Raw genomic sequence first — 27,232 nt, forward strand, 5'->3', positions numbered from 1 at the left:
CACTCTTAAAGGGGCTCCATGCAAGATCTCACCTTGTGGAGTTACAATGATCATGAGAACGGTGAGGAATCAGCCCAGAACTACATGGGAGGATCTTATCAATGATCTCAAGGCAGCTGGGACCATAGTCATCAAGAAAACAATTGGTATCACACTACGCCTTGAAGGACTGAAATCCTGCAGCACCCGCAAGGTCCCCCTGCTCAAGAAAGCACAAATACAGGCCCGTCTGAAGTTTGCCATTGAACATCTGAATGATTCAGAGGAGAACTGTGTGAAAGTGTTGTGGTCAGATGAGACCAAAATCGAGCTCTTTGGCATCAACTCAACTCGCCGTGTTTGGAGGAGGAGGAATGCTGCCTATGACCCCAAGAACACCATCCCCACCGTCAAACATGGAGGTGGAAACATTATGCTTTGGGGGTGTTTTTCTGCTAAGGGGACAGGACAACTTCACCGCATCAAAGGGACGATGGACAGGGCCATGTACCGTCAAATCTTGGGTGAGAACCTCCTTCCCTCAGCCAGGGCATTGAAAATGGGTCGTGGATGGGTATTCCAGCATGACAATGACCCAAAACACACGGCCTTGGCAACAAAGGAGTGGCTCAAGAAGAAGCACATTAAGGTCCTGGAGTGGCCTAGCCAGTCTCCAAACCTTAATCCCATAGAAAATCTGTGGAGGGAGCTGAAGGTTCGAGTTGCCAAACGTCAGCCTCGAAACCTTAATGACTTGGAGAAGATCTGCAAAGAGGAGTGGGACAAAATCCCTCCTGAGATGTGTGCAAACCTGGTGGCCAACTACAAGAAACGTCTGACCTCTGTGATTGCCAACAAGGGTTTTGCCACCAAGTACTAAATCATGTTTTGCAGAGTGGTCAAATACTTATTTCCCTCATTAAAATGCAAATCAATTTATAACATTTTTGACATGCGTTTTTCTGGATGTTTTTGTTGTTATTCTGTCTCTCACTGTTCAAATAAACCTACCATTAAAATTATAGACTGATCATGTCTTTGTCAGTGGGCAAACGTACAAAATCAGCAGGGGATCAAATACTTTTTTCCCTCACTGTACCCATGCGCCAATTTAATTCCACTAAATTATGGAAATATATTTCCATCAACGAATAGGCTAAAAAGCATTATTTCCCAATTTGATATTTTTTATTCTCCTGGATAATTGGCCGGTGCCAATTTTATTTATGGGCTTTTCTATTACTTAATGGCCAAAAGCCAGCTATTACCGGCAAACGGAAACCCTAGTTCAACCATAATACTAACTGTTATTCAGCAATGAGCTTTAAGCGATCATGGTGACATGCAGAGACTAATGGGCCTTTCTTTTCTCTCTCTCTCTCTCTCTCTCTCTCTCTCTCTCTCTCTCTCTCTCTCTCTCTCTCTCTCTCTCTCTCTCTCTCTCTCTCTCTCTCTCTCTCTCTCTCTCTCTCTCTCTCTCTGTCTCCTCTTTGTCTCTCTCTCTCTCTGTCTCCTCTTTGTCTCTCTCTCTCTCTCTGTCTCCTCTTTGTCTCTCTCTCTCTCTCTCTCTCTCTGTCTCTCTTTGTCTCTGTCTCCTCTTTGTCTCTCTTTCTCTCTCTTTCTCTCTCTCTCTCTCTCTCTCTGTCTCTCTTTGTCTCTGTCTCCTCTTTGTCTCTCTTTCTCTCTCTCTCTCTCTCTCTCTCTCCTCTCTCTCTCTCTCTCTCTCTCTCGGTCTCTCTCTCTGTCTCCTCTTTGTCTCTCTCTCTCTCTCTCTCTGTCTCTCTCTCGTGTCTCTCTCTCTCTCTCTCTCTCTCTCTCTCACTGTCTCCTCTGTCTCTCTCTCTCTGTGTCTCTCTCTCTGTGTCTCTCTCTCTCTCTCTCTCTCTGTCTCTCTCTCTCGTGTCTGTCTCTCTCTCTCTCTCTCTGTGTCTCTCTCTCGGTCTCTCTCTCTCTCTCTCTCTCGTGTCTGTCTCTCTCTCTCGTGTCTGGCTCTCTCGCTCTCTCGCTCTCTCGCTCTCTCGCTCTCTCGCTCTCTCGCTCTCTCTCCTCTTTGTCTCTCACTCTCTCCTCTTTGTCTCTCTCTCGGTCTCTCTCTCTCTCTCTGTCTCTCTCTCTCGTGTCTGTCTCTCTCTCTCTGTCTGTCTCGCGCTCTCTCTCTCTCTCTCTCTCTCTCTCTGTGTCTCTCTCTCGGTCTCTCTCTCTCTCTCTCTCTCGTGTCTGTCTCTCTCTCTCGTGTCTGTCTCTCTCTCTCGTGTCTGTCTCTCTCTCTCGTGTCTGTCTCTCTCTCTCTCGCTCTCTCTCGCTCTCTCTCTCGGTCTCTCTCTCGCTCACTCTATCTCTCTCTCTCCCTCCCTCCCATCCTCTCTCCCTCTCTTCCAGACATCTACAAGCCAGCCATATCTCACAGAGACCTGAACAGCAGGAACGTTCTAGTGAAGAACGATGGGACGTGTGTGATCAGTGACTTTGGTCTCTCCATGAAGCTGACAGGGAACCGCCTGGTCAGGCCTGGAGAGGAGGAGAACGCTGCCATCAGTGAGGTGAGTTGGTCCACTCCACTGACGGCCTCGGCACTGGGTCTAAACTCTAAACCGCCCTCAGTCTGCTTAGCCAACACTTGATAGCTAATAATGTGAGTACTGCCTCAGCTCTAAGATGGACAGACTTTAAACCCTATTAGGGGGTTACTACTTCTATAACCCTGGTTCTGTCTCTCTCCAGGTGGGAACAATCCGCTACATGGCCCCAGAGGTTCTGGAGGGGGCGGTGAACCTGAGGGACTGTGAGTCGGCTCTGAAGCAGGTGGACATGTACGCCCTGGGCCTCGTCTACTGGGAGACCTTCATGAGGTGTACTGACCTCTTCCCAGGTAATAACCCCTAATCCCTGACCCCTAACCCTGGGCCTCGTCTACTGGGAGACCTTCATGATGTGTACTGACCTCTTCCCAGGTAATAACCCCTAATCCCTGACCCCTAACGAAACGTTGAACTCCAGATACTGCGGGAGCATTCAACAGTGTAACACAGTGTCTTATGATGTATCTTCCAGGAGAGGAGGTGGTGATGATATAGTGTCCTCCAGGAGAGGAGGTGGTGATGATATAGTGTCCTCCAGGTGAGGAGGTGATGATGATATATTGTCCTCCAGGAGAGGAGGTGGTGATGATATAGTGTCCTCCAGGAGAGGAGGTGGTGATGATATAGTGTCCTCCAGGAGAGGAGGTGGTGATGATATAGGGTCCTCCAGGAGAGGAGGAGGTGGTGATGATATAGTGTCCTCCAGGAGAGGAGGTGGTGATGATATAGGGTCCTCCAGGAGAGGAGGTGGTGATGATATAGTGTCCTCCAGGAGAGGAGGTGGTGATGATATAGTGTCCTCCAGGAGAGGAGGTGGTGATGATATATTGTCCTCCAGGAGAGGAGGTGGTGATGATATAGTGTCCTCCAGGAGAGGAGGTGGTGATGATATAGTATCCTCCAGGTGAGGAGGTGGTGATGATATAGTGTCCTCCAGGAGAGGAGGTGGTGATGATATAGTGTCCTCCAGGAGAGGAGGTGGTGATGATATAGTGTCCTCCAGGAGAGGAGGTGGTGATGATATAGTGTCCTCCAGGAGAGAAGGTGGTGATGATATAGTGTCCTCCAGGAGAGGAGGTGGTGATGATATAGTGTCCTCCAGGAGAGAAGGTGGTGATGATATAGTGTCCTCCAGGAGAGGAGGTGGTGATGATAGTGTCCTCCAGGAGAGGAGGTGGTGATGATATAGTGTCCTCCAGTAGAGGAGGTGGTGATGATATATTGTCCTCCAGGAGAGGAGGTGGTGATGATATAGTGTCCTCCAGGAGAGGAGGTGGTGATGATATAGTGTCCTCCAGGAGAGGAGGTGGTGATGATATAGTGTCCTCCAGGTGAGGAGGTGGTGATGATATAGTGTCCTCCAGGAGAGATGGTGGTGATGATATATTGTCCTCCAGGAGAGGAGGTGGTGATGATATTATGTCCTCCAGGAGGTGGTGATGATATAGTGTCCTCCAGGAGAGGAGGTGGTGATGATATAGTGTCCTCCAGGAGAGGAGGTGGTGATGATATAGTGTCCTCCAGGAGAGGAGGTGGTGATGATATAGTGTCCTCCAGGAGAGGAGGTGGTGATGATATAGTGTCCTCCAGGAGAGGAGGTGGTGATGATATTGTGTCCTCCAGGAGAGGAGGTGGTGATGATATAGTGTCCTCCAGGAGAGGAGGTGGTGATGATATAGGGTCCTCCAGGAGAGGAGGTGGTGATGATATAGTGTCCTCCAGGTGAGGAGGTGGTGATGATATAGTGTCCTCCAGGAGAGGAGGTGGTGATGATATAGGGTCCTCCAGGAGAGGAGGTGGTGATGATATAGTGTCCTCCAGGAGAGGAGGTGGTGATGGTGATGATATAGTGTCCTCCAGGAGAGGAGGTGGTGATGATATAGGGTCCTCCAGGAGAGGAGGTGGTGATGATATAGTGTCCTCCAGGAGAGGAGGTGGTGATGATATAGTGTCCTCCAGGAGAGGAGGTGGTGATGATATAGTGTCCTCCAGGAGAGGAGGTGGTGATGATATAGTGTCCTCCAGGTGAGGAGGTGGTGATGATATAGGGTCCTCCAGGAGAGGAGGTGGTGATGATGATGATATTGTGTCCTCCAGGAGAGGAGGTGGTGATGATATAGGGTCCTCCAGGAGAGGAGGTGGTGATGATATAGTGTCCTCCAGGAGAGGAGGTGGTGATGATATAGTGTCATCCAGGAGAGGAGGTGGTGATGATATAGTGTCCTCCAGGAGAGGAGGTGGTGATGATGATGATATTGTGTCCTCCAGGAGAGGAGGTGGTGATGATATAGGGTCCTCCAGGAGAGGAGGTGGTGATGATATAGGGTCCTCCAGGAGAGGAGGTGGTGATGATGATGATATTGTGTCCTCCAGGAGAGATGGTACCTGACTACCAGATGGCGTTCCAGGCGGAGGCAGGGAACCACCCCTCCTTTGAGGACATGCAGGTCCTGGTCTCCAGAGAGAAAGAGAGACCCAAGTTCCCCGAGGCCTGGAAAGAGAACAGTCTGGTGAGGAGAGAATACTACTACAACTATTAGTCCACACTGAAAGTTGTTTTTTACAAATGACATTGGCACCGTGGTTCCAGTTCCCTTCCTGAAAATAACCCTTTCAGGTTGACATTTGCAAGATGCATATTCTACACGCTACATGACATTAGCATACATTCAGCTTAAAAAACAACAAAAAGTTCCATATGTGACCGACCGCCTTGATTCGGTCTTATGTAGCAACATTGGAAATTGTGTTTTTTACATTGGATAAAAGCAGAGGCACCGAGCTACAAAATGCTACATCATACACTGCATTTAAGGGAACAATGGGAAAGTAATTCTGCTGTAATCTCACTTTTGAGAAAATGGCCTTTGATTGTTTTGGTACCTACTGAAGAGCTCTTCTTTGTCTACACCCATTCAGCATCTTTCACGCCCTCTTAAGCTTTAGCCCCACCCATCTCACTTCGCTCTCGGAGTGTTCAGAGCGCACACTGGACGCTCTGGCCGATGAGTAGGGTTGATCCGAGCGTTCTGACCTCACAACGGGCAGTCAAGCACCCAAGCTAACTGGCTAACGTTGGCTCGCTCGCTAGCTACTTCCAGACACAAAATTGGGATTATGGTTCATTGTTTACCTCTGGATAGCATGTTCTCTCATTAAATTAGCATTAAATGAGAGAACACCCCACTGACCATTTTACTCACCCTAGCAGAGCTGGTTAGGCTGTTTTCATGTTATCCAGAGCGTTGGTGACTATGCTGCTGGCTCTAACTAGCCAAGCAAATGGCTCTGAGATACGAATGATAACATCATACACGTAACGTTAGCTAGCGAGCCATCCAGCTAACGTTATCTAGCTAGCTAAACAATGAACAATAATCCCAACTCATGACGTTACTACCCTGTAGGAATCTGCAGGTAGCTAACCAACCAGGTTCAATGTTAGCAAGCAAATGGCTCTGAGATATGAATAATAAGATCATACACGTAACGTTAGCTAGCGAGCCAGCCAGCTAACGTTAGCTAGCTAGCTAACAGTACACTTTAACTTGAAATGAAACCACGTTCTGTCAAAATTAGAAACGTGTAATATCTGAAAATGTAGCTAGCTAGACTATCTTACCCGTATACATCATGCATGGATGGACGCTTCTCCCTGTCACGGATGCCATGGTTGCCCTTCGTTTGAAGATGTAATCCGGAGACAGGTGTTTTCTCCATCTCTTTAGCTATCATACTCTAATTCCACTGATTTCAAAACTCTGTCCTCCAGAAAGTGGAGAGCAACACTTATTCAGCTCCACTACATAATACATTTTTTTTAAAGCCGCGTTAGACAGGATTACCTACACATACTGACCAGCTCAAATAGATAGAAATGTGCTATATGGCAGACCAATCCGAACTCCTCTCTCGGCATGTCCAGCCCACTCATTATTTCAGCCAATCATGGCTAGCGGGAAGGTTCCTGTCTTTTTCCGTGGCTAAACCAACTAGGCTCGTAATTTAACAATTGTATTCGTATTTACAGATGGCATACAAGTTTGTTATTAAGGCACATGAAAGTTCACATGTTCCAGAAGGCATTTCTGCAAAATAACGCATTTTGATTAAAAAAAATACGTTTACTTTCAGATTGCTCTCCTGTGAAGTAGTGACGTGGGACATACGCATAGTTATCTGAAACTAGTCACATATGGCTCGCACTGCCGTCTGTTGTCTGAATAGAATGTAGAATAGAATGTAGAATAGAATGTAGAATAGAATGCATTTCTTTTAGCTAGTGCTAAACAACTAATTGACTGACATCTGTTCAATTACTTATGAACCCAACGCGTTGTTTCTCTAGAGAGAAATCAAATCATTCACGAAAGAAATTAAGTCAAGAACTACAGTATATGGGATGCTGGGCTGAAGGGAGTTGTAGTTTTCATTAAGCCAATATTCAGCCTAGTTCAGCGCAGAAACGTGGTAATGAACTACAATGACCATAATCCATTATGCTTGTTATTTTCTGGCTCGGACAGAGACGGATACACTTTTACGCCTGCTACGTTAGATTAGATACACACGGACCGCATGAGAGAGGAATGTACACAATGACCAGAGGGACAGAGACAGTTCGTGAAAGTATGGCTGATCTACTTTGAAGAACAAGTAAAATGATTGTCAGACAGCTCTGCAGCATGCTTAGGCAGGCTAGCTAAATAGGATGACTAAAGACCAAACAGTATTGGAAGCACATAACGTTAGATGGTCTCCCTGGCTGACTGCTACTGCCTGAGCAGAGATGAGATGATGACTTTAAGGAATGAAAAGTCATTTAAAAAAACTAAGTAATATACACAACATAGTCATTTCCTATTTTTTCTACCCAATGTGGACCTGATCAGAGACAATGGAATATTTTCAATGTTTTGGCAATTCAATGTTCAAAGTTCTTGGCTTTAGAAATTCCATTAAAAAGCACTAATAATTTGAATGTCACTATTTCATAATGTATTTAATATTTTTAAAAAGAATCCTTCATACTGCATGTAGAGACATTAGAATGGTATCCATGAGTTCATGTGACCCTGGGTAACTAGAAAAACACGCTATACAACACAACTTTATTAATCCCTGAAGGTCAATTCGTTGACGTCTGACAGGGTGCTTCAGACAGGACACACAGACAGACCGTTTAGGAAAAGACATCAATAAAAAACACACTGAAGGCATCAGTTCAAAGTGCATGGTGCAATTTAACAAACTAAGAGTCCATTTTAGCCACAGTTGTTATTAATGTCAGGGTTAAACTATCTCTAGAATAGTCCCTAGGTCTTCCTTAATGGCCCTGTTATCCAGGGGGATGGCCTCGGGCACAAACGAGGCCCTGCTCCTGTTGGTAGGGCAGTTGACAGCGAAGGCGGCGTCCAACGGGGAGGAGTTGGAACCGTGGGTTGAGGACATATGTGTGCTGTCCCCCAGGATGTCATGGGCCTTCCTCCTGGCCTGCTGCTCAGAGGCCTCCCCCGATGGTCTTAGAGCAGGTCTCACAGCAGTTGTTCATAATGGCTTGGAGGCGCTTCCTGTTCTTGACAGAGAGGGATGTGAACCAGCATACGAAAGGAGAAACACAGAATGCTTTGTGGACACTGAATGAGTTCAGTTTCCTGAGAAAGTAGTGGCTTTTTTGATGATGGCGTCTGTGTTTTGCTCAAACTACAGGTTGTTATCAAAGATGGTACCAAGATATTTATGCTGGTCCACTGTGTCCACCTCCTCACCATGGATGATCACAACCATTTCCTTCGTCTTGAAGACATTTAACTCTATCCCTTTAATTCTAATGATACTGCCCCCCCCAGGCGGCCTCTGTAACTCCTCCCCCCCAGGCGGCCTCTGTAACCTCCCCCCCCCCCCCCAGGCGGCCTCTGTAACCTCCCCCCCCCCCCAGGCGGCCTCTGTAACTCCCCCCCCCCAGGCGGCCTCTGTAACCTCCCCCCCCCCCCCAGGCGGCCTCTGTAACCTCCCCCCCCAGGCGGCCTCTGTAACCTCCCCCCCCAGGCGGCCTCTGTAACCTCCTCCATCCCCCTCCCCCCCCCCCCAGGCGGCCTCTGTAACCTCCCCCCCCAGGCGGCCTCTGTAACCTCCCCCCCCAGGCGGCCTCTGTAACTCCTCCCCCCCAGGCGGCCTCTGTAACTCCCCCCCCCCAGGCGGCCTCTGTAACTCCTCCCCCCCAGGCGGCCTCTGTAACTCCCCCCCCCCAGGCGGCCTCTGTAACCTCCTCCCCCCCAGGCGGTCTCTGTAACCTCCTCCCCCCCCCCCCAGGCGGCCTCTGTAACCTCCTCCCCCCCCCCCCCCCCCCCCCCCAGGCGGCCTCTGTAACCTCCCCCCCCCAGGCGGCCTCTGTAACCTCCTCCCCCCCCCCCCCCCCCCCCCCCCAGGCGGCCTCTGTAACTCCTCCCCCCCAGGCGGCCTCTGTAACTCCCCCCCCCCAGGCGGCCTCTGTAACCTCCTCCCCCCCAGGCGGTCTCTGTAACCTCCTCCCCCCCCCCAGGCGGCCTCTGTAACCTCCTCCCCCCCCCCCCCCCCCCCCAGGCGGCCTCTGTAACCTCCTCCCCCCCAGGCGGTCTCTGTAACCTCCTCCCCCCCCCCAGGCGGCCTCTGTAACCTCCTCCCCCCCAGGCGGTCTCTGTAACCTCCTCCCCCCCCCCAGGCGGCCTCTGTAACCTCCTCCCCCCCCCCCCCCCCCCCCAGGCGGCCTCTGTAACCTCCTCCCCCCCAGGCGGTCTCTGTAACCTCCTCCCCCCCCCCAGGCGGTCTCTGTAACCTCCTCCCCCCCCCCCCCCCCCCACCCCCCAGGCGGTGCGTTCCCTGAAGGAGACGGTGGAGGACTGTTGGGACCAGGATGCTGAAGCCAGGCTGACCGCTCAGTGTGCAGAGGAGCGCATGGCTGAACTACTGCTGATCTGGGACCAGACCAAGTCTGTCAGCCCTACTGTTAACCCCATGACCACCACACTGCAGAACCAGAGGTGGGTAGCTATGCAGAACACTCTACTATTCACCAATAAGGCATGAGAACCCTTCTGTCTATATTCTGTCTGCCTGTTCTGGTTAAGCAATAAAGCATGAGAACCCGGGCTGTTCTTAGGCCTGAGGCGAAGCCAAGGTCCGGGGGTGTTATTCACGATAATTCCCGGGCTGTTCTTAGGCCTGAGGCGAAGCCAAGGTCCGGGGGTGTTATTCACGATAATTCCCGGGTTCGAGTGCCTTAATGCTTTTATAAAACGGTTGCCAACATATAAAAAAAAGATTAACGACATGTTTTCATTAAAAACATCCACCATACAAAATATTCTGGGCAAAAGCCAGTCGTTAGTTCTGAGATTCTGAAGTTGCTAGCCAAATGGGCTAGTCCTTCATTCTATCCATTCTAATTGCAACGGTTGCTATGCTAAACAAATCATTGGCATGTTGCTATGCAGGCTAGCTCCTCCTCCTCTGCTAGCTAGCCAACTAAAGCTAACACACAATCACATCAAGCAGCTGAAAAGACAGCAAACTATGTGCACTTTAGTTTGTTTTACTTTTCATTCTGTTGCCATTTCTTTGGCTATATCCATTATAATGATCCTGATAAATGAATTGGCCTGGATCAGAGAAGCTGTCGGTCTTGTCACATTCATATGCACGGGACAGTGGAGATGGCCAAAAAAACTGCAACATTATTCCACAGGTTGGAGAGGCAGAGAGCAGTGGTTTAGATAAACCCCAACTGTTCCAAACCAAATTCTAGCCTAGTAGCATGAGGAAATATTGTCTAGACAAATACTCCCAAGTGGCGCAGTGGTCTAAGGCACTGCATCGCAGTGCTAGCTGTGCCACTAGAGATCCTGGTTCGAGTCCAGGCTCTGTCGCAGCCGGCCGAGACCTTTAAGAGTGTGCTCCTAATCTCAGCTCGTTACCTGTATAAAAGACACCTAGGAGTCAGAAATCTTTCTGATTGAGAGGGGGTCAAATACTGCACCTACAGTTGAAGTCGGAAGTTTACATACACCTTAGCCAAATACATTTAATCTCAGTTTTTCACAATTCCTGACATTTAATACTAGTAAAAATTCCTTGTCATAGGTCAGTTAGGATCACCACTTTATTTTAAGAATGGGAAATGTCAGAATAATAGTAGAGTGAATTTATTTCAGCTTTTATTTCTTTCATCACATTCCCAGTGGGTCAGAAGTTTACATACACTCAATTAGTGTCAGTGTAGCTGTAGGTGGGTGTGGTGGTGGAATCAGGCGCAGGACGCAGAACGTTAGTCCAAAAGACTTTAGTAGATGCACAAAACACAAGCACGATGAAATGCCCTGAGGCGAGAACTCCGCACGCAGGCGAAAACAAAACGGGCGCACTAACAGGTGCGACAAAACACTCCTACACTATGGAGTACAGCTCAACCGAGCAAACAGTAGAAGTACTAGCCTACCGCACGACAGTAAAACAATCACACACAACACTTGACAAACACAACGAGAACTTATAGGACACTAATGACACTAAACAATAACAGGTGTAACAACAATCAGACAAAAGCAAACGAACATAGAAACATGCAACGGTGGCAGCTAGTATTCCGGAGACGACGAACGCCGAAGCCTGCCCGAGCAAGGAAGAGAGGCAGCCTCGGCCGAAACCGTGACAATTAGTATGGTAGCATTGCCTTTAAATTGTTTAACTTGGGTCAAACGTTTCGGGTAGCCTTCCACAAGCTTCCCACAATAAGTTGGGTGAATTTTGGCCCATTCCTCCTGACAGAGCTGGTGTAACTGAGTCAGGTTTGTAGGCCTCCTTGCTCGCACACGCTTTTTCAGTTCTGCCCACACATTTTCTATAGGATTGAGGTCAGGGCTTTGTGATGGCCACTCCAATACCTTGACTTTGTTGTCCTTAAGACATTTTGCCACAACTTCGGAAGTATGCTTGGGGTCATTGTCCATTTGGAAGACCCATTTGCGACCAAGCTTTAACTTCCTGACTGATGTCTTGAGATGTTGCTTCAATATATCCACATAATTTTCCTTCCTCACGATGCCATCTATTTTGTGGAGGTCTACAATTATTTTTCTGAGGTCTTGGCTGATTTCTTTTGATTTTCCCATGATGTCAAACAAAGAGGCACTGAGTTTGAAGGTAGGCCTTGAAATGCATCCACAGGTACACCTCCAATTTTTACATTTTTTACATTTTTAGTCATTTAGCAGACGCTCTTATCCAGAGCGACTTACAGGAGCAATTAGGGTTCAGTGCCTTGCTCAAGGGCACCAATTGACTCAAATGATGTCAATTAGCCTATCAGAAGCTTCTAAAGCCATGACATAATTTTCTGGAATTTTCCAAGCTGTTTAAAGGCACAGTCAACTTAGTGTATGTAAACTTCTGACCCACTGGAATTGTGATACAGTGAATTATAAGTGAAATAATCTGTCTGTAAACAATTGTTGGAAAAATTACTTGTGTCATGCACAAAGTAGATGTCCTGACCGACCTGCCAAAACTATAGTTTGTTAACAAGAAATGTGTGGAGTGGTTGAAAAACAAGTTTTAATGACTCCAACCTAAGTGTATGTAAACTTTTGACTTCAACTGTATCTTACTACTATGGCTGACCCTGTAAAACAACACATTAGACTGGACCTATCATACTACTATGGCTGACCCTGTAGAACAACACATTACACTGCACCTATCATACTACTATGGCTGACCCTGTAAAACAACACATTTCTCTGCACCTATCATACTACTATGGCTGACCCTGTAGAACAACACATTACACTGGACCTATCATACTACTATGGCTGACCCTGTAAAACAACACATTACACTGCACCTATCATACTACTATGGCTGACCCTGTAAAACAACACATTTCTCTGCACCTATCATACTACTATGGCTGACCCTGTAGAACAACACATTGCACTGCACCTATCATACTACTATGGCTGACCCTGTAAAACAACACATTACACTGGACCTATCATACTACTATGGCTGACCCTGTAGAACAACACATTACACTGGACCTATCATACTACTATGGCTGACCCTGTAAAACAACACATTACACTGCACCTATCATACTACTATGGCTGACCCTGTAAAACAACACATTACACTGGACCTATCATACTACTATGGCTGACCCTGTGAAACAACACATTACACTGGACCTATCATACTACTATGGCTGACCCTGTGAAACAACACATTACACTGGACCTATCATACTACTATGGCTGACCCTGTGAAACAACACATTACACTGGACCTATCATACTACTATGGCTGACCCTGTAAAACAACACATTACACTGCACCTATCATACTACTATGGCTGACCCTGTAAAACAACACATTTCTCTGCACCTATCATACTACTATGGCTGACCCTGTAGAACAACACATTACACTGCACCTATCATACTACTATGGCTGACCCTGTAAAACAACACATTACACTGGACCTATCATACTACTATGGCTGACCCTGTAGAACAACACATTACACTGGACCTATCATACTACTATGGCTGACCCTGTAAAACAACACATTACACTGCACCTATCATACTACTATGGCTGACCCTGTAAAACAACACATTACACTGGACCTATCATACTACTATGGCTGACCCTGTGAAACAACACATTACACTGGACCTATCATACTACTATGGCTGACCCTGTGAAACAACACATTACACTGCACCTATCATACTACTATGGCTGACCCTGTAAAACAACACATTACACTGCACCTATCATACTACTATGGCTGACCCTGTAAAACAGCACATTTCTCTGCACCTATCATACTACTATGGCTGACCCTGTGAAACAACACATTACACTGGACCTATCATACTACTATGGCTGACCCTGTAAAACAACACATTACACTGGACCTATCATACTACTATGGCTGACCCTGTAAAACAACACATTACACTGGACCTATCATACTACTATGGCTGACCCTGTAAAACAACACATTACACTGGACCTATCATACTACTATGGCTGACCCTGTAAAACAACACATTACACTGGACCTATCATACTACTATGGCTGACCCTGTAAAACAACACATTACACTGGACCTATCATACTACAATGGCTGACCCTGTAGAACAACACATTTCTCTGCACCTATCATACTACTATGGCTGACCCTGTGAAACAACACATTTCTCTGCACCTATCATACTACTATGGCTGACCCTGTAAAACAACACATTACACTGCACCTATCATACTACTATGGCTGACCCTGTAAAACAACACATTACACTGCACCTATCATACTACTATGGCTGACCCTGTAAAACAACACATTACACTGGACCTATCATACTACTATGGCTGACCCTGTAGAACAACACATTTCTCTGCACCTATCATACTACTATGGCTGACCCTGTGAAACAACACATTTCTCTGCACCTATCATACTACTATGGCTGACCCTGTAAAACAACACATTACACTGCACCTATCATACTACTATGGCTGACCCTGTAGAACAACACATTACACTGTACCTATCATACTACTATGGCTGACCCTGTAGAACAACACATTTATCTGCACCTATCATACTACTATGGCTGACCCTGTAAAACAACACATTACACTGGACCTATCATACTACTATGGCTGACCCTGTAAAACAACACATTACACTGCACCTATCATACTACTATGGCTGACCCTGTAGAACAACACAGTACACTGGACATATCATACTACTATGGCTGACCCTGTAAAACAACACATTACACTGGACCTATCATACTACTATGGCTGACCCTGTAAAACAACACATTACACTGCACCTATCATACTGCTATGGCTGACCCTGTAAAACAACACATGACACTGGACCTATCATACTACTATGGCTGACCCTGTAAAACAACACATTACACTGCACCTATCATACTACTATGGCTGACCCTGTAAAACAACACATTTCTCTGCACCTATCATACTACTATGGCTGACCCTGTAGAACAACACATTACACTGCACCTATCATACTACTATGGCTGACCCTGTAAAACAACACATGACACTGGACCTATCATACTACTATGGCTGACCCTGTAAAACAACACATGACACTGGACCTATCATACTACTATGGCTGACCCTGTAGAACAACACATTACACTGGACCTATCATACTACTATGGCTGACCCTGTAAAACAACACATTACACTGGACCTATCATACTACTATGGCTGACCCTGTAAAACAACACATTACACTGGACCTATCATACTACTATGGCTGACCCTGTAAAACAACACATTACACTGCACCTATCATACTACTATGGCTGACCCTGTAAAACAACACATTACACTGGACCTATCATACTACTATGGCTGACCCTGTAAAACAACACATTACACTGCACCTATCATACTACTATGGCTGACCCTGTGAAACAACACATTACACTGCACCTATCATACTACTATGGCTGACCCTGTAAAACAACACATTACACTGGACCTATCATACTACTATGGCTGACCCTGTAAAACAACACATTACACTGGACCTATCATACTACTATGGCTGACCCTGTAAAACAACACATTACACTGGACCTATCATACTACTATGGCTGGCCCTGTAGAACAACACATTACACTGCACCTATCATACTACTATGGCTGACCCTGTAAAACAACACATTACACTGCACCTATCATACTACTATGGCTGACCCTGTAAAACAACACATTACACTGGACCTATCATACTACTATGGCTGACCCTGTAAAACAACACATTACACTGGACCTATCATACTACTATGGCTGACCCTGTAGAACAACACATTACACTGCACCTATCATACTACTATGGCTGACCCTGTAGAACAACACTGCACCTATCCGTTGTATGTGACGACAATTAAAAACCGTCTTAGTATCGGCGCACACCACCTTGAGTCAATCAAGCAAGTAGGTTGAGTCACTATGTTCTTTCCTATTAAATATGGGTGAAAGGTTTGGCCCTGTCATGTAATGTTTGGTCTGTTATGGTGCAGATTGACATGACATCAGTTTTAATACTATCTAATCTGGCCTATATACAGTGGGGGGGGGAAAGTATTTAGTCAGCCACCAATTGTGCAAGTTCTCCCACTTAAAAAGATGAGAGAGGCCTGTAATTTTTATCATAGGTACACGTCAACTATGACAGACAAAATGAGAAAAAAAATCCAGAAAATCACATTGTAGGATTTTTTATGAATTTATTTGCAAATTATGGTGGAAAATAAGTATTTGGTCAATAACAAAAGTTTCTCAATACTTTGTTATATACCCTTTGTTGGCAATGACACAGGTCAAACGTTTTCTGTAAGTCTTCACAAGGTTTTCACACACTGTTGCTGGTATTTTGGCCCATTCCTCCATGCAGATCTCCTCTAGAGCAGTGATGTTTTGGGGCTGTCGCTGGGCAACACGGACTTTCAACTCCCTCCAAAGATTTTCTATGGGGTTGAGATCTGGAGATTGACATGACATCAGTTTTAATACTATCTAATCTGGCCTATGTAACTATACTATCTGCTCCCTACAGGAACCTGTCCCACAGCCGCAGGGCCCCTAAAGTCAGCCCCTACCCCGACTACTCCTCCTCCTCCTACATCGAGGACCACGAGGGCCACATGGTGAAGAACCTCCCCGGGGGGGGGACCTCCGTGTCGGGGACCTCCTCCGTCGGCGTCCTGGGGGGAACCAGCAGTGCCCCCGCAGGCCCAGAGAAGAACCGAAACTCCATCAACGCCGAGCGTCAGCAGGCGCAGGCCCGTCTGCCCAGCCCGGAGAGCAGCGGAGCCAGCCTCTCCAGCAACACGGGGCTGACACCCAACACCGTCATGACCACCATCTCTGAGTCGGGTCAAGGGGAGGACTCATCCGGCCCACTAGGTGGCGCTGTGCTGGGGCTGGTGGTGCCGGTGTGTCTGCAGCTGACCCAGGAGGACCTAGAGACGACCAAGCTGGACCCTAAAGAGGTCGACAAGAACCTGAAGGAGTCGTCTGATGAGAACCTAATGGAGCACAGCCAGAAACAGTTCTCTGCTCCAGACCCCCTCAGCTGTAGGTCTTCCTCCCTGCTCTACCCCCTCATCAAGCTGGCTGCGGAGGTGACGGGCGCTGGGGCCGGGGCTGGGGCCCGGGGAGGGTCTGGGACCGGGGCCAGTGGGATGGGGATTGGGGACCCTCCAGCTACTGTGTTCCCCCTGCCCAAACAGCAGAACCTCCCCAAGCGGCCAAGCAGCCTACCACTCAACACCAAGGACAAGCAGGGGTCTGGTTCCTCCAGGCTGAAGTCTGGGAAACACAGGTCCAACCTGAAGCAGGTAGAAATGGGCGTGGCCAAGATGAACACGGTCGCCCCGGCAGCAGAGCCACGCCTTGTTAACGTTACCAACAACGGGCTAACGGCCGTGGGCAACGGGGTGCGGAGCAGCGTAGGCGTTGTGGTCATCAACGGTTACCTGAACGTGGCCTCTTCATCTGGAGGCGGGGCTCCTTACGGGACTACCAATCCAGCGGGCCCTCATGGGGAGTTGGGCGGAGCAGCGCCCCTGCTACAGACTCAGCTCAGTGGAGAGGACAGTAGACTCAACATCAACTCCAGTCCTGATGAACATGAACCGCTGCTAAGGAGAGAGCAGCCCGCCCCATGTGACCAGAGACCAACCAATCACCTGGCGGGACGCACCAACACCAACAACAACAACAACAACAGCCTGGTGATGGGTCTGGCTAGAGGGAGCACATGTCCATCTGTAGAGGGACAGCCTGAACCCCTTACCGTTGTCCCCACACCTATACCTGTCTCTGTACCTAGCACAGCCCCTCTCAATGTCACTGCCCAACTACCAGCCCCAGCCCCAGGCTCAGCCCCAGCCCCAGCCCCAGGCTCAGCCCCAGCCCCAGCCCCAGCCCCAGCCCCAGCCCCAGCCTCAGCCCCAGCCTCAGCCTCAGCCCCAGCCCCAGCCCCAGCCCCAGCCCCAGCCTCAGCCCCAGCCTCAGCCCCAGTCTCAGCCCCAGCGGCCCTCAGACAGCCCAAACCCAGAAGACCTGAGAGGCCCTGCTCCCTGGACCTGTCTGCCTCCTCCTCTTCACACAACAGCTCTTCAGGTGAGAAAATAACACACCGCACTTCTCTCTACCTCAGTCCACCCTTCTCTCTACCTCTCCTTTACTCTCTCTGTCTCTCTCTACCTCAGTCCACCCTTCTCTCTACCTCTCCTTTACTCTCTCTGTCTCTCTCTACCTCAGTCCACCCTTCTCTCTACCTCTCCTTTACTCTCTCTTTCTCTCTCTACCTCAGTCCACCCTTCTCTCTACCTCTCCTTTACTCTCTCTGTCTCTCTCTACCTCAGTCCACCCTTCTCTCTACCTCTCCTTTACTCTCTCTGTCTCTCTCTACCTCAGTCCACCCTTCTCTCTACCTCTCCTTTACTCTCTCTGTCTCTCTCTACCTCAGTCCACCCTTCTCTCTACCTCTCCTTTACTCTCTCTGTCTCTCTCTACCTCAGTCCACCCTTCTCTCTACCTCTCCTTTACTCTCTCTGTCTCTCTCTACCTCAGTCCACCCTTCTCTCTACCTCTCCTTTACTCTCTCTGTCTCTCTCTACCTCAGTCCACCCTTCTCTCTACCTCTCCTTTACTCTCTCTGTCTCTCTCTACCTCAGTCCACCCTTCTCTCTACCTCTCCTTTACTCTCTCTTTCTCTCTCTACCTCAGTCCACCCTTCTCTCTACCTCTCCTTTACTCTCTCTGTCTCTCTCTACCTCAGTCCACCCTTCTCTCTACCTCTCCTTTACTCTCTCTGTCTCTCTCTACCTCAGTCCACCCTTCTCTCTACCTCTCCTTTACTCTCTCTGTCTCTCTCTACCTCAGTCCACCCTTCTCTCTACCTCTCCTTTACTCTCTCTGTCTCTCTCTACCTCAGTCCACCCTTCTCTCTACCTCTCCTTTACTCTCTCTTTCTCTCTCTACCTCAGTCCACCCTTCTCTCTACCTCTCCTTTACTCTCTCTGTCTCTCTCTACCTCAGTCCACCCTTCTCTCTACCTCTCCTTTACTCTCTCTGTCTCTCTCTACCTCAGTCCACCCTTCTCTCTACCTCTCCTTTACTCTCTCTGTCTCTCTCTACCTCAGTCCACCCTTCTCTCTACCTCTCCTTTACTCTCTCTGTCTCTCTCTACCTCAGTCCACCCTTCTCTCTACCTCTCCTTTACTCTCTCTGTCTCTCTCTACCTCAGTCCACCCTTCTCTCTACCTCTCCTTTACTCTCTCTGTCTCTCTCTACCTCAGTCTACCCTTCTCTCTACCTCTCCTTTACTCTCTCTTTCTCTCTCTACCTCAGTCCACCCTTCTCTCTACCTCTCCTTTACTCTCTCTGTCTCTCTCTACCTCAGTCCACCCTTATCTCTACCTCTCCTTTACTCTCTCTGTCTCTCTCTACCTCAGTCCACCCTTCTCTCTACCTCTCCTTTACTCTCTCTGTCTCTCTCTACCTCAGTCCACCCTTCTCTCTACCTCTCCTTTACTCTCTCTGTCTCTCTCTACCTCAGTCCACCCTTCTCTCTACCTCTCCTTTACTCTCTCTGTCTCTCTCTACCTCAGTCCACCCTTCTCTCTACCTCTCCTTTACTCTCTCTGTCTCTCTCTACCTCAGTCCACCCTTCTCTCTACCTCTCCTTTACTCTCTCTGTCTCTCTCTACCTCAGTCCACCCTTCTCTCTACCTCTCCTTTACTCTCTCTGTCTCTCTCTACCTCAGTCCACCCTTCTCTCTACCTCTCCTTTACTCTCTCTGTCTCTCTCTACCTCAGTCCACCCTTCTCTCTACCTCTCCTTTACTCTCTCTGTCTCTCTCTACCTCAGTCCACCCTTCTCTCTACCTCTCCTTTACTCTCTCTGTCTCTCTCTACCTCAGTCCACCCTTCTCTCTACCTCTCCTTTACTCTCTCTGTCTCTCTCTACCTCAGTCCACCCTTCTCTCTACCTCTCCTTTACTCTCTCTGTCTCTCTCTACCTCAGTCCACCCTTCTCTCTACCTCTCCTTTACTCTCTCTTTCTCTCTCTACCTCAGTCCACCCTTCTCTCTACCTCTCCTTTACTCTCTCTGTCTCTCTCTACCTCAGTCCACCCTTCTCTCTACCTCTCCTTTACTCTCTCTGTCTCTCTCTACCTCAGTCCACCCTTCTCTCTACCTCTCCTTTACTCTCTCTGTCTCTCTCTACCTCAGTCCACCCTTCTCTCTACCTCTCCTTTACTCTCTCTGTCTCTCTCTACCTCAGTCCACCCTTCTCTCTACCTCTCCTTTACTCTCTCTTTCTCTCTCTACCTCAGTCCACCCTTCTCTCTACCTCTCCTTTACTCTCTCTGTCTCTCTCTACCTCAGTCCACCCTTCTCTCTACCTCTCCTTTACTCTCTCTGTCTCTCTCTACCTCAGTCCACCCTTCTCTCTACCTCTCCTTTACTCTCTCTGTCTCTCTCTACCTCAGTCCACCCTTCTCTCTACCTCTCCTTTACTCTCTCTGTCTCTCTCTACCTCAGTCCACCCTTCTCTCTACCTCTCCTTTACTCTCTCTGTCTCTCTCTACCTCAGTCCACCCTTCTCTCTACCTCTCCTTTACTCTCTCTGTCTCTCTCTACCTCAGTCTACCCTTCTCTCTACCTCTCCTTTACTCTCTCTTTCTCTCTCTACCTCAGTCCACCCTTCTCTCTACCTCTCCTTTACTCTCTCTGTCTCTCTCTACCTCAGTCCACCCTTATCTCTACCTCTCCTTTACTCTCTCTGTCTCTCTCTACCTCAGTCCACCCTTCTCTCTACCTCTCCTTTACTCTCTCTGTCTCTCTCTACCTCAGTCCACCCTTCTCTCTACCTCTCCTTTACTCTCTCTGTCTCTCTCTACCTCAGTCCACCCTTCTCTCTACCTCTCCTTTACTCTCTCTGTCTCTCTCTACCTCAGTCCACCCTTCTCTCTACCTCTCCTTTACTCTCTCTGTCTCTCTCTACCTCAGTCCACCCTTCTCTCTACCTCTCCTTTACTCTCTCTGTCTCTCTCTACCTCAGTCCACCCTTCTCTCTACCTCTCCTTTACTCTCTCTGTCTCTCTCTACCTCAGTCCACCCTTCTCTCTACCTCTCCTTTACTCTCTCTGTCTCTCTCTACCTCAGTCCACCCTTCTCTCTACCTCTCCTTTACTCTCTCTGTCTCTCTCTACCTCAGTCCACCCTTCTCTCTACCTCTCCTTTACTCTCTCTGTCTCTCTCTACCTCAGTCCACCCTTCTCTCTACCTCTCCTTTACTCTCTCTGTCTCTCTCTACCTCAGTCCACCCTTCTCTCTACCTCTCCTTTACTCTCTCTGTCTCTCTCTACCTCAGTCCACCCTTCTCTCTACCTCTCCTTTACTCTCTCTGTCTCTCTCTACCTCAGTCCACCCTTCTCTCTACCTCTCCTTTACTCTCTCTGTCTCTCTCTACCTCAGTCCACCCTTCTCTCTACCTCTCCTTTACTCTCTCTTTCTCTCTCTACCTCAGTCCACCCTTCTCTCTACCTCTCCTTTACTCTCTCTGTCTCTCTCTACCTCAGTCCACCCTTCTCTCTACCTCTCCTTTACTCTCTCTGTCTCTCTCTACCTCAGTCCACCCTTCTCTCTACCTCTCCTTTACTCTCTCTGTCTCTCTCTACCTCAGTCCACCCTTCTCTCTACCTCTCCTTTACTCTCTCTGTCTCTCTCTACCTCAGTCCACCCTTCTCTCTACCTCTCCTTTACTCTCTCTTTCTCTCTCTACCTCAGTCCACCCTTCTCTCTACCTCTCCTTTACTCTCTCTGTCTCTCTCTACCTCAGTCCACCCTTCTCTCTACCTCTCCTTTACTCTCTCTGTCTCTCTCTACCTCAGTCCACCCTTCTCTCTACCTCTCCTTTACTCTCTCTGTCTCTCTCTACCTCAGTCCACCCTTCTCTCTACCTCTCCTTTACTCTCTCTGTCTCTCTCTACCTCAGTCCACCCTTCTCTCTACCTCTCCTTTACTCTCTCTGTCTCTCTCTACCTCAGTCCACCCTTCTCTCTACCTCTCCTTTACTCTCTCTGTCTCTCTCTACCTCAGTCCACCCTTCTCTCTACCTCTCCTTTACTCTCTCTGTCTCTCTCTACCTCAGTCCACCCTTCTCTCTACCTCTCCTTTACTCTCTCTGTCTCTCTCTACCTCAGTCCACCCTTCTCTCTACCTCTCCTTTACTCTCTCTGTCTCTCTCTACCTCAGTCCACCCTTCTCTCTACCTCTCCTTTACTCTCTCTGTCTCTCTCTACCTCAGTCCACCCTTCTCTCTACCTCTCCTTTACTCTCTCTGTCTCTCTCTACCTCAGTCCACCCTTCTCTCTACCTCTCCTTTACTCTCTCTGTCTCTCTCTACCTCAGTCCACCCCCTCTTTCTTTCTTTCTTTCTCTCTTTCTTTCTTTCTTTATATCGCTTCTCTCTGCCTCTCCTTAACACTCTCTCTCTCTCTCTCTCTCTCTGACGTATGTTTCTCCTGCATAGTCACATCAGTCACAGCTGAGTGTTGAGTACGGTCCCTAGAGGAATGTTCTAGATGTATTTGTATTAATGTGTTTGAGTGACTATGCTGACTAATAAAATAAAGTGTAGACTAGATAATGTGATCCATAACAGGGCTTGGCTCCAGTAATGCATGGTTGTGTATCCTTGACTGACATAATAGCCAGAAAGGAAGCTCACCCATAACACAGCAAACACTGTGTGGATGCCAAGGCTTTGGGAAGAAAGGAAGCTCAGCCGTAACACAGCAAACACTGTGTGTGCATGCCAAGGCTTTGGGAAGAAAGGAAGCTCAGCCGTAACACAGCAAACACTGTGTGGATGCCAAGGCTTTGGGAAGAAAGGAAGCTCACCCGTAACACATTTTACATTTTTACATTTTAGTCATTTAGTAGACGCTCTTATCCAGAGCGACATACAGTTAGTGCGTTCATCTTAAGATAGTTAAGTGTGACAACCACATATCACAGTCAAAGTAAGTACATTTTTCCTTAAAGTAGCTATCAGCAGAGTCAGAGGTAGTGAAGGGAGGGAAAAGGTGCCCTGATCAAAACTATACAATAACCAATACAACGTAAAACAAAAAAGCAATCAATACAAAATACAAAATGTATGAACTCTCAACCTTCTGGCCCACAGACCTGTGCATTATCAAAATTCCTGCGTTGTCATGTAATGCTGACAGGACGAAGAACGGTTTCTAAAACTGCATATTTAAGGCTCTGGTCTGTCCAGGAAGTGAGGGTAAACGGTAGGAAGTTTCTCTGTTATCCACTTTGTCTAAATTATTATTTTGGAATTTAGAAAGCCAGGTAACCTATACTGAACAAAAATATAAACGCAACATATAAAGTGTTGGTCCCATGTTTCGTGAGCTAAAATAAAAGATCCCATACATTTTCCATATGCACAAAAAGCTTATTTCTCTAAAATTTGGTGTACAAATTATTTTACATCCCTGTTAGTGAGCATTTCTCCTTTGCCAACATAATTACCCCCCCCCTTTACTAGCTCGGACTCTGCTGATAGCTACTTTATTGAGGAAACATTACTATGATTGATATGTGGTGGTCCCATCTAGCTATCTTAAGATGAATGCACTAACTGGAAGTCGCTCTGGACAAGAGCATAGCAGTGCAGTTGTGTTCTTTGTTGTGTGTCTGTGTAAATAGCCAGTTTTTTGTGTTTTTTTGTATTTCTTCGTACATATTTCCCTATCACACTTTTCATCCTTCTACAAAATATACTTTCCTGCAACCCGCCTCACTCAATGTGGAACGGATTCTATTATTGACTTACCTTTTACCTAGAATCTCCAGTTGATACCAGCTAGCCAGCTAACTAGGTACTTGCTATTAGCCACCGTTAGCGGTTTTCACCCAGAACATCGGATTTTCTGCCGGAATAACTGAATCACTGGACATTAACACCGGATCGCAACTAGCTAGCCGCAACCGAATTGGATGTTGCTGTTTGGCTAATCACCACTGCCCCTGAAGCAAGCACCAGTTAGCCTTGAGCCAGGCCCATATCCCGGCTATCTACCTCTCTGTCTACCGGATGGGAGTAGCCAGCTAACTAGCTACTTGCCATTAGCCACCGCTAGCGGTTTCTCACCATTGTCCGTGGCCTGCACTACCTACCAGCCAGCTCTAGCCTGGACTATTATCCGCCAGTCTGCACTGTCTGCACAGCGCGTTATCGACCCAGAACATATCGGTTTTTCTGCCGGAATCACTGATTCACTGGACCTTTAACACCGGATCATCGTAGCTAGATAGCTGCAATCAAATGGACGTTGTTGTTGGCTAATCAGCCTCGAGCTAGCCGTGAGCCAGGCCCTTCTCCCAGCTATCTACCTCTCTGTCAACCGGACGGGACCTCCTAGTGTTGACACGGAGCCCCGCCGATCCAACACGACTGGTCTGCTGACGAAATCGTCTGATGTGATTACAACAGGTTTCCCGTTACGACGTCGACCACGAAGATCCATCTGCTAGCCCCGGCCCGCTAGCACACGCTAGCCGTGGCCTCTTGCTCGCTAGTGCTTTAGCAGCCCCCGAACTACCTCCGAACTCTCCTATTGCTGTTCACCGGACCTTATGATAACTCAGCTATACAGCTGATGCCTGCTGGACTGTTCCTTTTTACGGTACCACATCCTGTTTATGTTTAGCCTCAGCCCAAACTGTGTCGCCATTACCAGCTGTTGTCTTAGCTCTCTCGAATAACACCTGTGATTGCTTTATGCCTCTCTCCCATGTCAATATGCTTTGCTTATTGCTGTTTCGGTTATTTCTTATTGTACTATTTCACTGTAGATCCCCCAGCCCAGCTCAACCTGCCTTAGATAGCTCCTTTGTCCCACCCCCCATACACGCGGAGACCGACTCAATCGGTGCCTCCAGTGATGCTATCTCTTTCATTGTTACCCAATGCTTAGGTTTACCTCCACTGTACTCATATCCTTCCATATCCTTGTCTGTACATAATGACCTGAATCTATTCTACAACGCCCGGAAATCTGTCCCTTTTTTTCTCTGTACCCAACGCACTAGAAGACCAGTTCTTAAAGCCTTTAGCCGTATCCTTATTCTACTCCTCCTGTGTTCCTCTGGTGATGTAGAGGTTAACCCAGGCCCTGTAGCCCCCAGTATCACTCCTATTCCCCAGGCGTTATCATTTGTTGACTTCTGTAACCGTAAAAGCCTTGGTTTCTTGCACGTTAACATCCGAAGCCTCCTCCCTAAGTTTGAGTTATTCACTGCGTTAGCACACTCTGCCAACCCTGATGTCCTAGCAGTGTCTGAATCCTGGCTTAGGAAGGCCACCAAAGATTCAGAAATTTCCATCCCCAACTACAACATTTTCCATCTCGATAGAACTGCCAAAGGGGGTGGGTTGCAATCTACTGTAGAGATAGCCTGCAGAGCTCTATCGTACTATCCAGGTCTGTGCCCAAACAGTTTGAGCTTCTACTTCTAAAAATCCACCTTTCCAGAAATAAGTCTCTCACTGTTGCCGCTTGCTACAGACCCCCCTCAGCCCCGAGCTGTTTTCTGGACACCATATGTGAACTGATTGCCCCCCATCTATCCTCAGAGTTCGTACTGCTTGGTGACCTAAACTGGGATATGCTGAACACCCCGGCCAACCTACAATATAAACTAGATGCCCTCAATCTCACACAAATTATCAACGAACCTACCAGGTACAACCCTAAATCTGTAAACATGGGCACCCTCATAGATATCATCCTGACAAATTTACCCTCTAAATACACCTCCGCTGTCTTCAACCAGGATCTCAGCGATCACTGCCTTATTGCCTGTGTCCGTAATGGGTCCGCGGTCAAACGACCACCCCTCATCACTGTCAAACGCTCCCTAAAACACTTTAGCGAGCAGGCCTTTCTAATTGACCTGGCCCGGGTATCCTGGATGGATATTGACCTCATTCCGTCAGTAGAGGATGCCTGGTTGTTCTTTAAAAGTGCTTTCCTCTCAATCTTAAATAAGCATGCCCCATTCAAAAAATTCAGAACTAAGAACAGATATAGCCCCTGGTTCTCCTCAGACTTGACTGCCCTTGACCAGCACAAAAACCTCCTGTGGCGTACTGCATTAGCATCGAACAGTCCCCGCGATATGCAACTTTTCAGGGAAGTCAGGAACCAATATACACAATCAGTTAGGAAAGCAAAGGCTAGCTTTTTCAAACAGAAATTTGCATCATGTAGCAGGGACACTGTAAAGTCCATGGAAAATAATAGCACCTCCTCCCAACTGCCCACTGCACTGAGGCTAGGAAACACTGTCACCACCGATAAATCTACAATAATCGAGAATTTTAACAAGCATTTTGCTACGGCTGGCCATGCTTTCCACCTGGCTACCACTACCCCGGCCACCAGCTCTGCACCCTCCGCTGCAACTTGCCCCCCCCCCCGCTTCTCCTTCACACAAATTCAGACAGCTGATGTTCTGAAAGAGCTGAAAAGTCTGGGCCCCTACAAATCAGCTGGGCTAGACAATCTGGACCCTTTCTTTCTAGAATTAGCCGCCGAAATTGTTGCAACCCTTATTTCTAGCCTGTTCAACCTCTCTTTCGTAACGTCTGAGATCCCCAGAGATTGGAAAGCTGCCGCGGTCATCCCCCTCTTCAAAGGGGGTGACACTCTAGATCCAAACTGTTACAGACCTATATCCATCCTGCCCTGCCTTTCGAAAGTTTTTGAAAGCCAGGTTAACAAACAGATCACCGACCATTTCGAATCCCACCGTACCTTCTCCGCTATGCAATCCGGTTTCCGAGCTGGTCATGGGTGCACCTCAGCCACGCTCAAGGTCCTAAACGATATTATAACCGCGATCGATAAAAGACAGTACTGCGCAGTCGTCTTCATCGACCTGGCCAAGGCTTTCGACTCTGTCAACCACCGCATTCTTATTGGCAGACTAAATAGCCTTGGTTTCTCAAATGACTGCCTCGCCTGGTTCACCAACTACTTCTCAGATAGAATTCAGTGTGTCAAATCGGAGGGCCTGTTGTCTGGACCTCTGGCAGTCTCTATGGGGGTGCCACAGGGTTCAATTCTCGGGCCGACTCTATTCTCTGTGTATATCAATGATGTCGCTTTTGCTGCTGGTGAAGCTCGGATCCACCTCTATGCGGACGACACCATTTTGTATACATCTGGCCCTTCATTGGACACTGTGTTAACAAACCAAACGAGCTTCAATGCCATACAACACTCCTTCCGTAGCCTCCAACAGCTCTTAAACACTAGTAAAACAAAATGCATGCTCTTCAACCGAACACTGCTTGCACCCGCCCACCCGACTAGAATCACTACTCTCGGCGGGTCTGACCTAGAGTATCTGGACAACTACAAATACCTAGGTGTCTGGTTAGACTGTAAACTCTCCTTCCAGACTCACATTAAGCATCTCCAATCATAAGTTAGATCTAGAATCATGCTGCCAAACATGCCCTCGTAAAACTGACTATC

General features: G+C 47.9%; 1 protein-coding gene across 1 annotated transcript in view; it reads left to right on the forward strand.

The window, feature by feature from the left end:
- The window catches only part of bmpr2b (bone morphogenetic protein receptor, type II b (serine/threonine kinase)), a 156,979-nt gene that overhangs the window by 128,310 nt on the left and 1,437 nt on the right, over window positions 1–27,232 (forward strand). Inside the window, exons 8-13 of the mRNA XM_084161018.1 lie at window positions 2,359–2,519; window positions 2,701–2,848; window positions 4,932–5,068; window positions 9,405–9,577; window positions 16,211–17,540; window positions 17,655–17,781. Coding sequence (XP_084017144.1) covers window positions 2,359–2,519; window positions 2,701–2,848; window positions 4,932–5,068; window positions 9,405–9,577; window positions 16,211–17,540; window positions 17,655–17,781 — 2,076 coding nt within the window. The remainder of the gene's footprint in view (window positions 1–2,358; window positions 2,520–2,700; window positions 2,849–4,931; window positions 5,069–9,404; window positions 9,578–16,210; window positions 17,541–17,654; window positions 17,782–27,232) is intronic.

This window comes from Coregonus lavaretus (assembly GCF_964263955.1).
Source record: "Coregonus lavaretus genome assembly, chromosome: 5".
NCBI lineage: Eukaryota > Metazoa > Chordata > Actinopteri > Salmoniformes > Salmonidae > Coregonus > Coregonus lavaretus.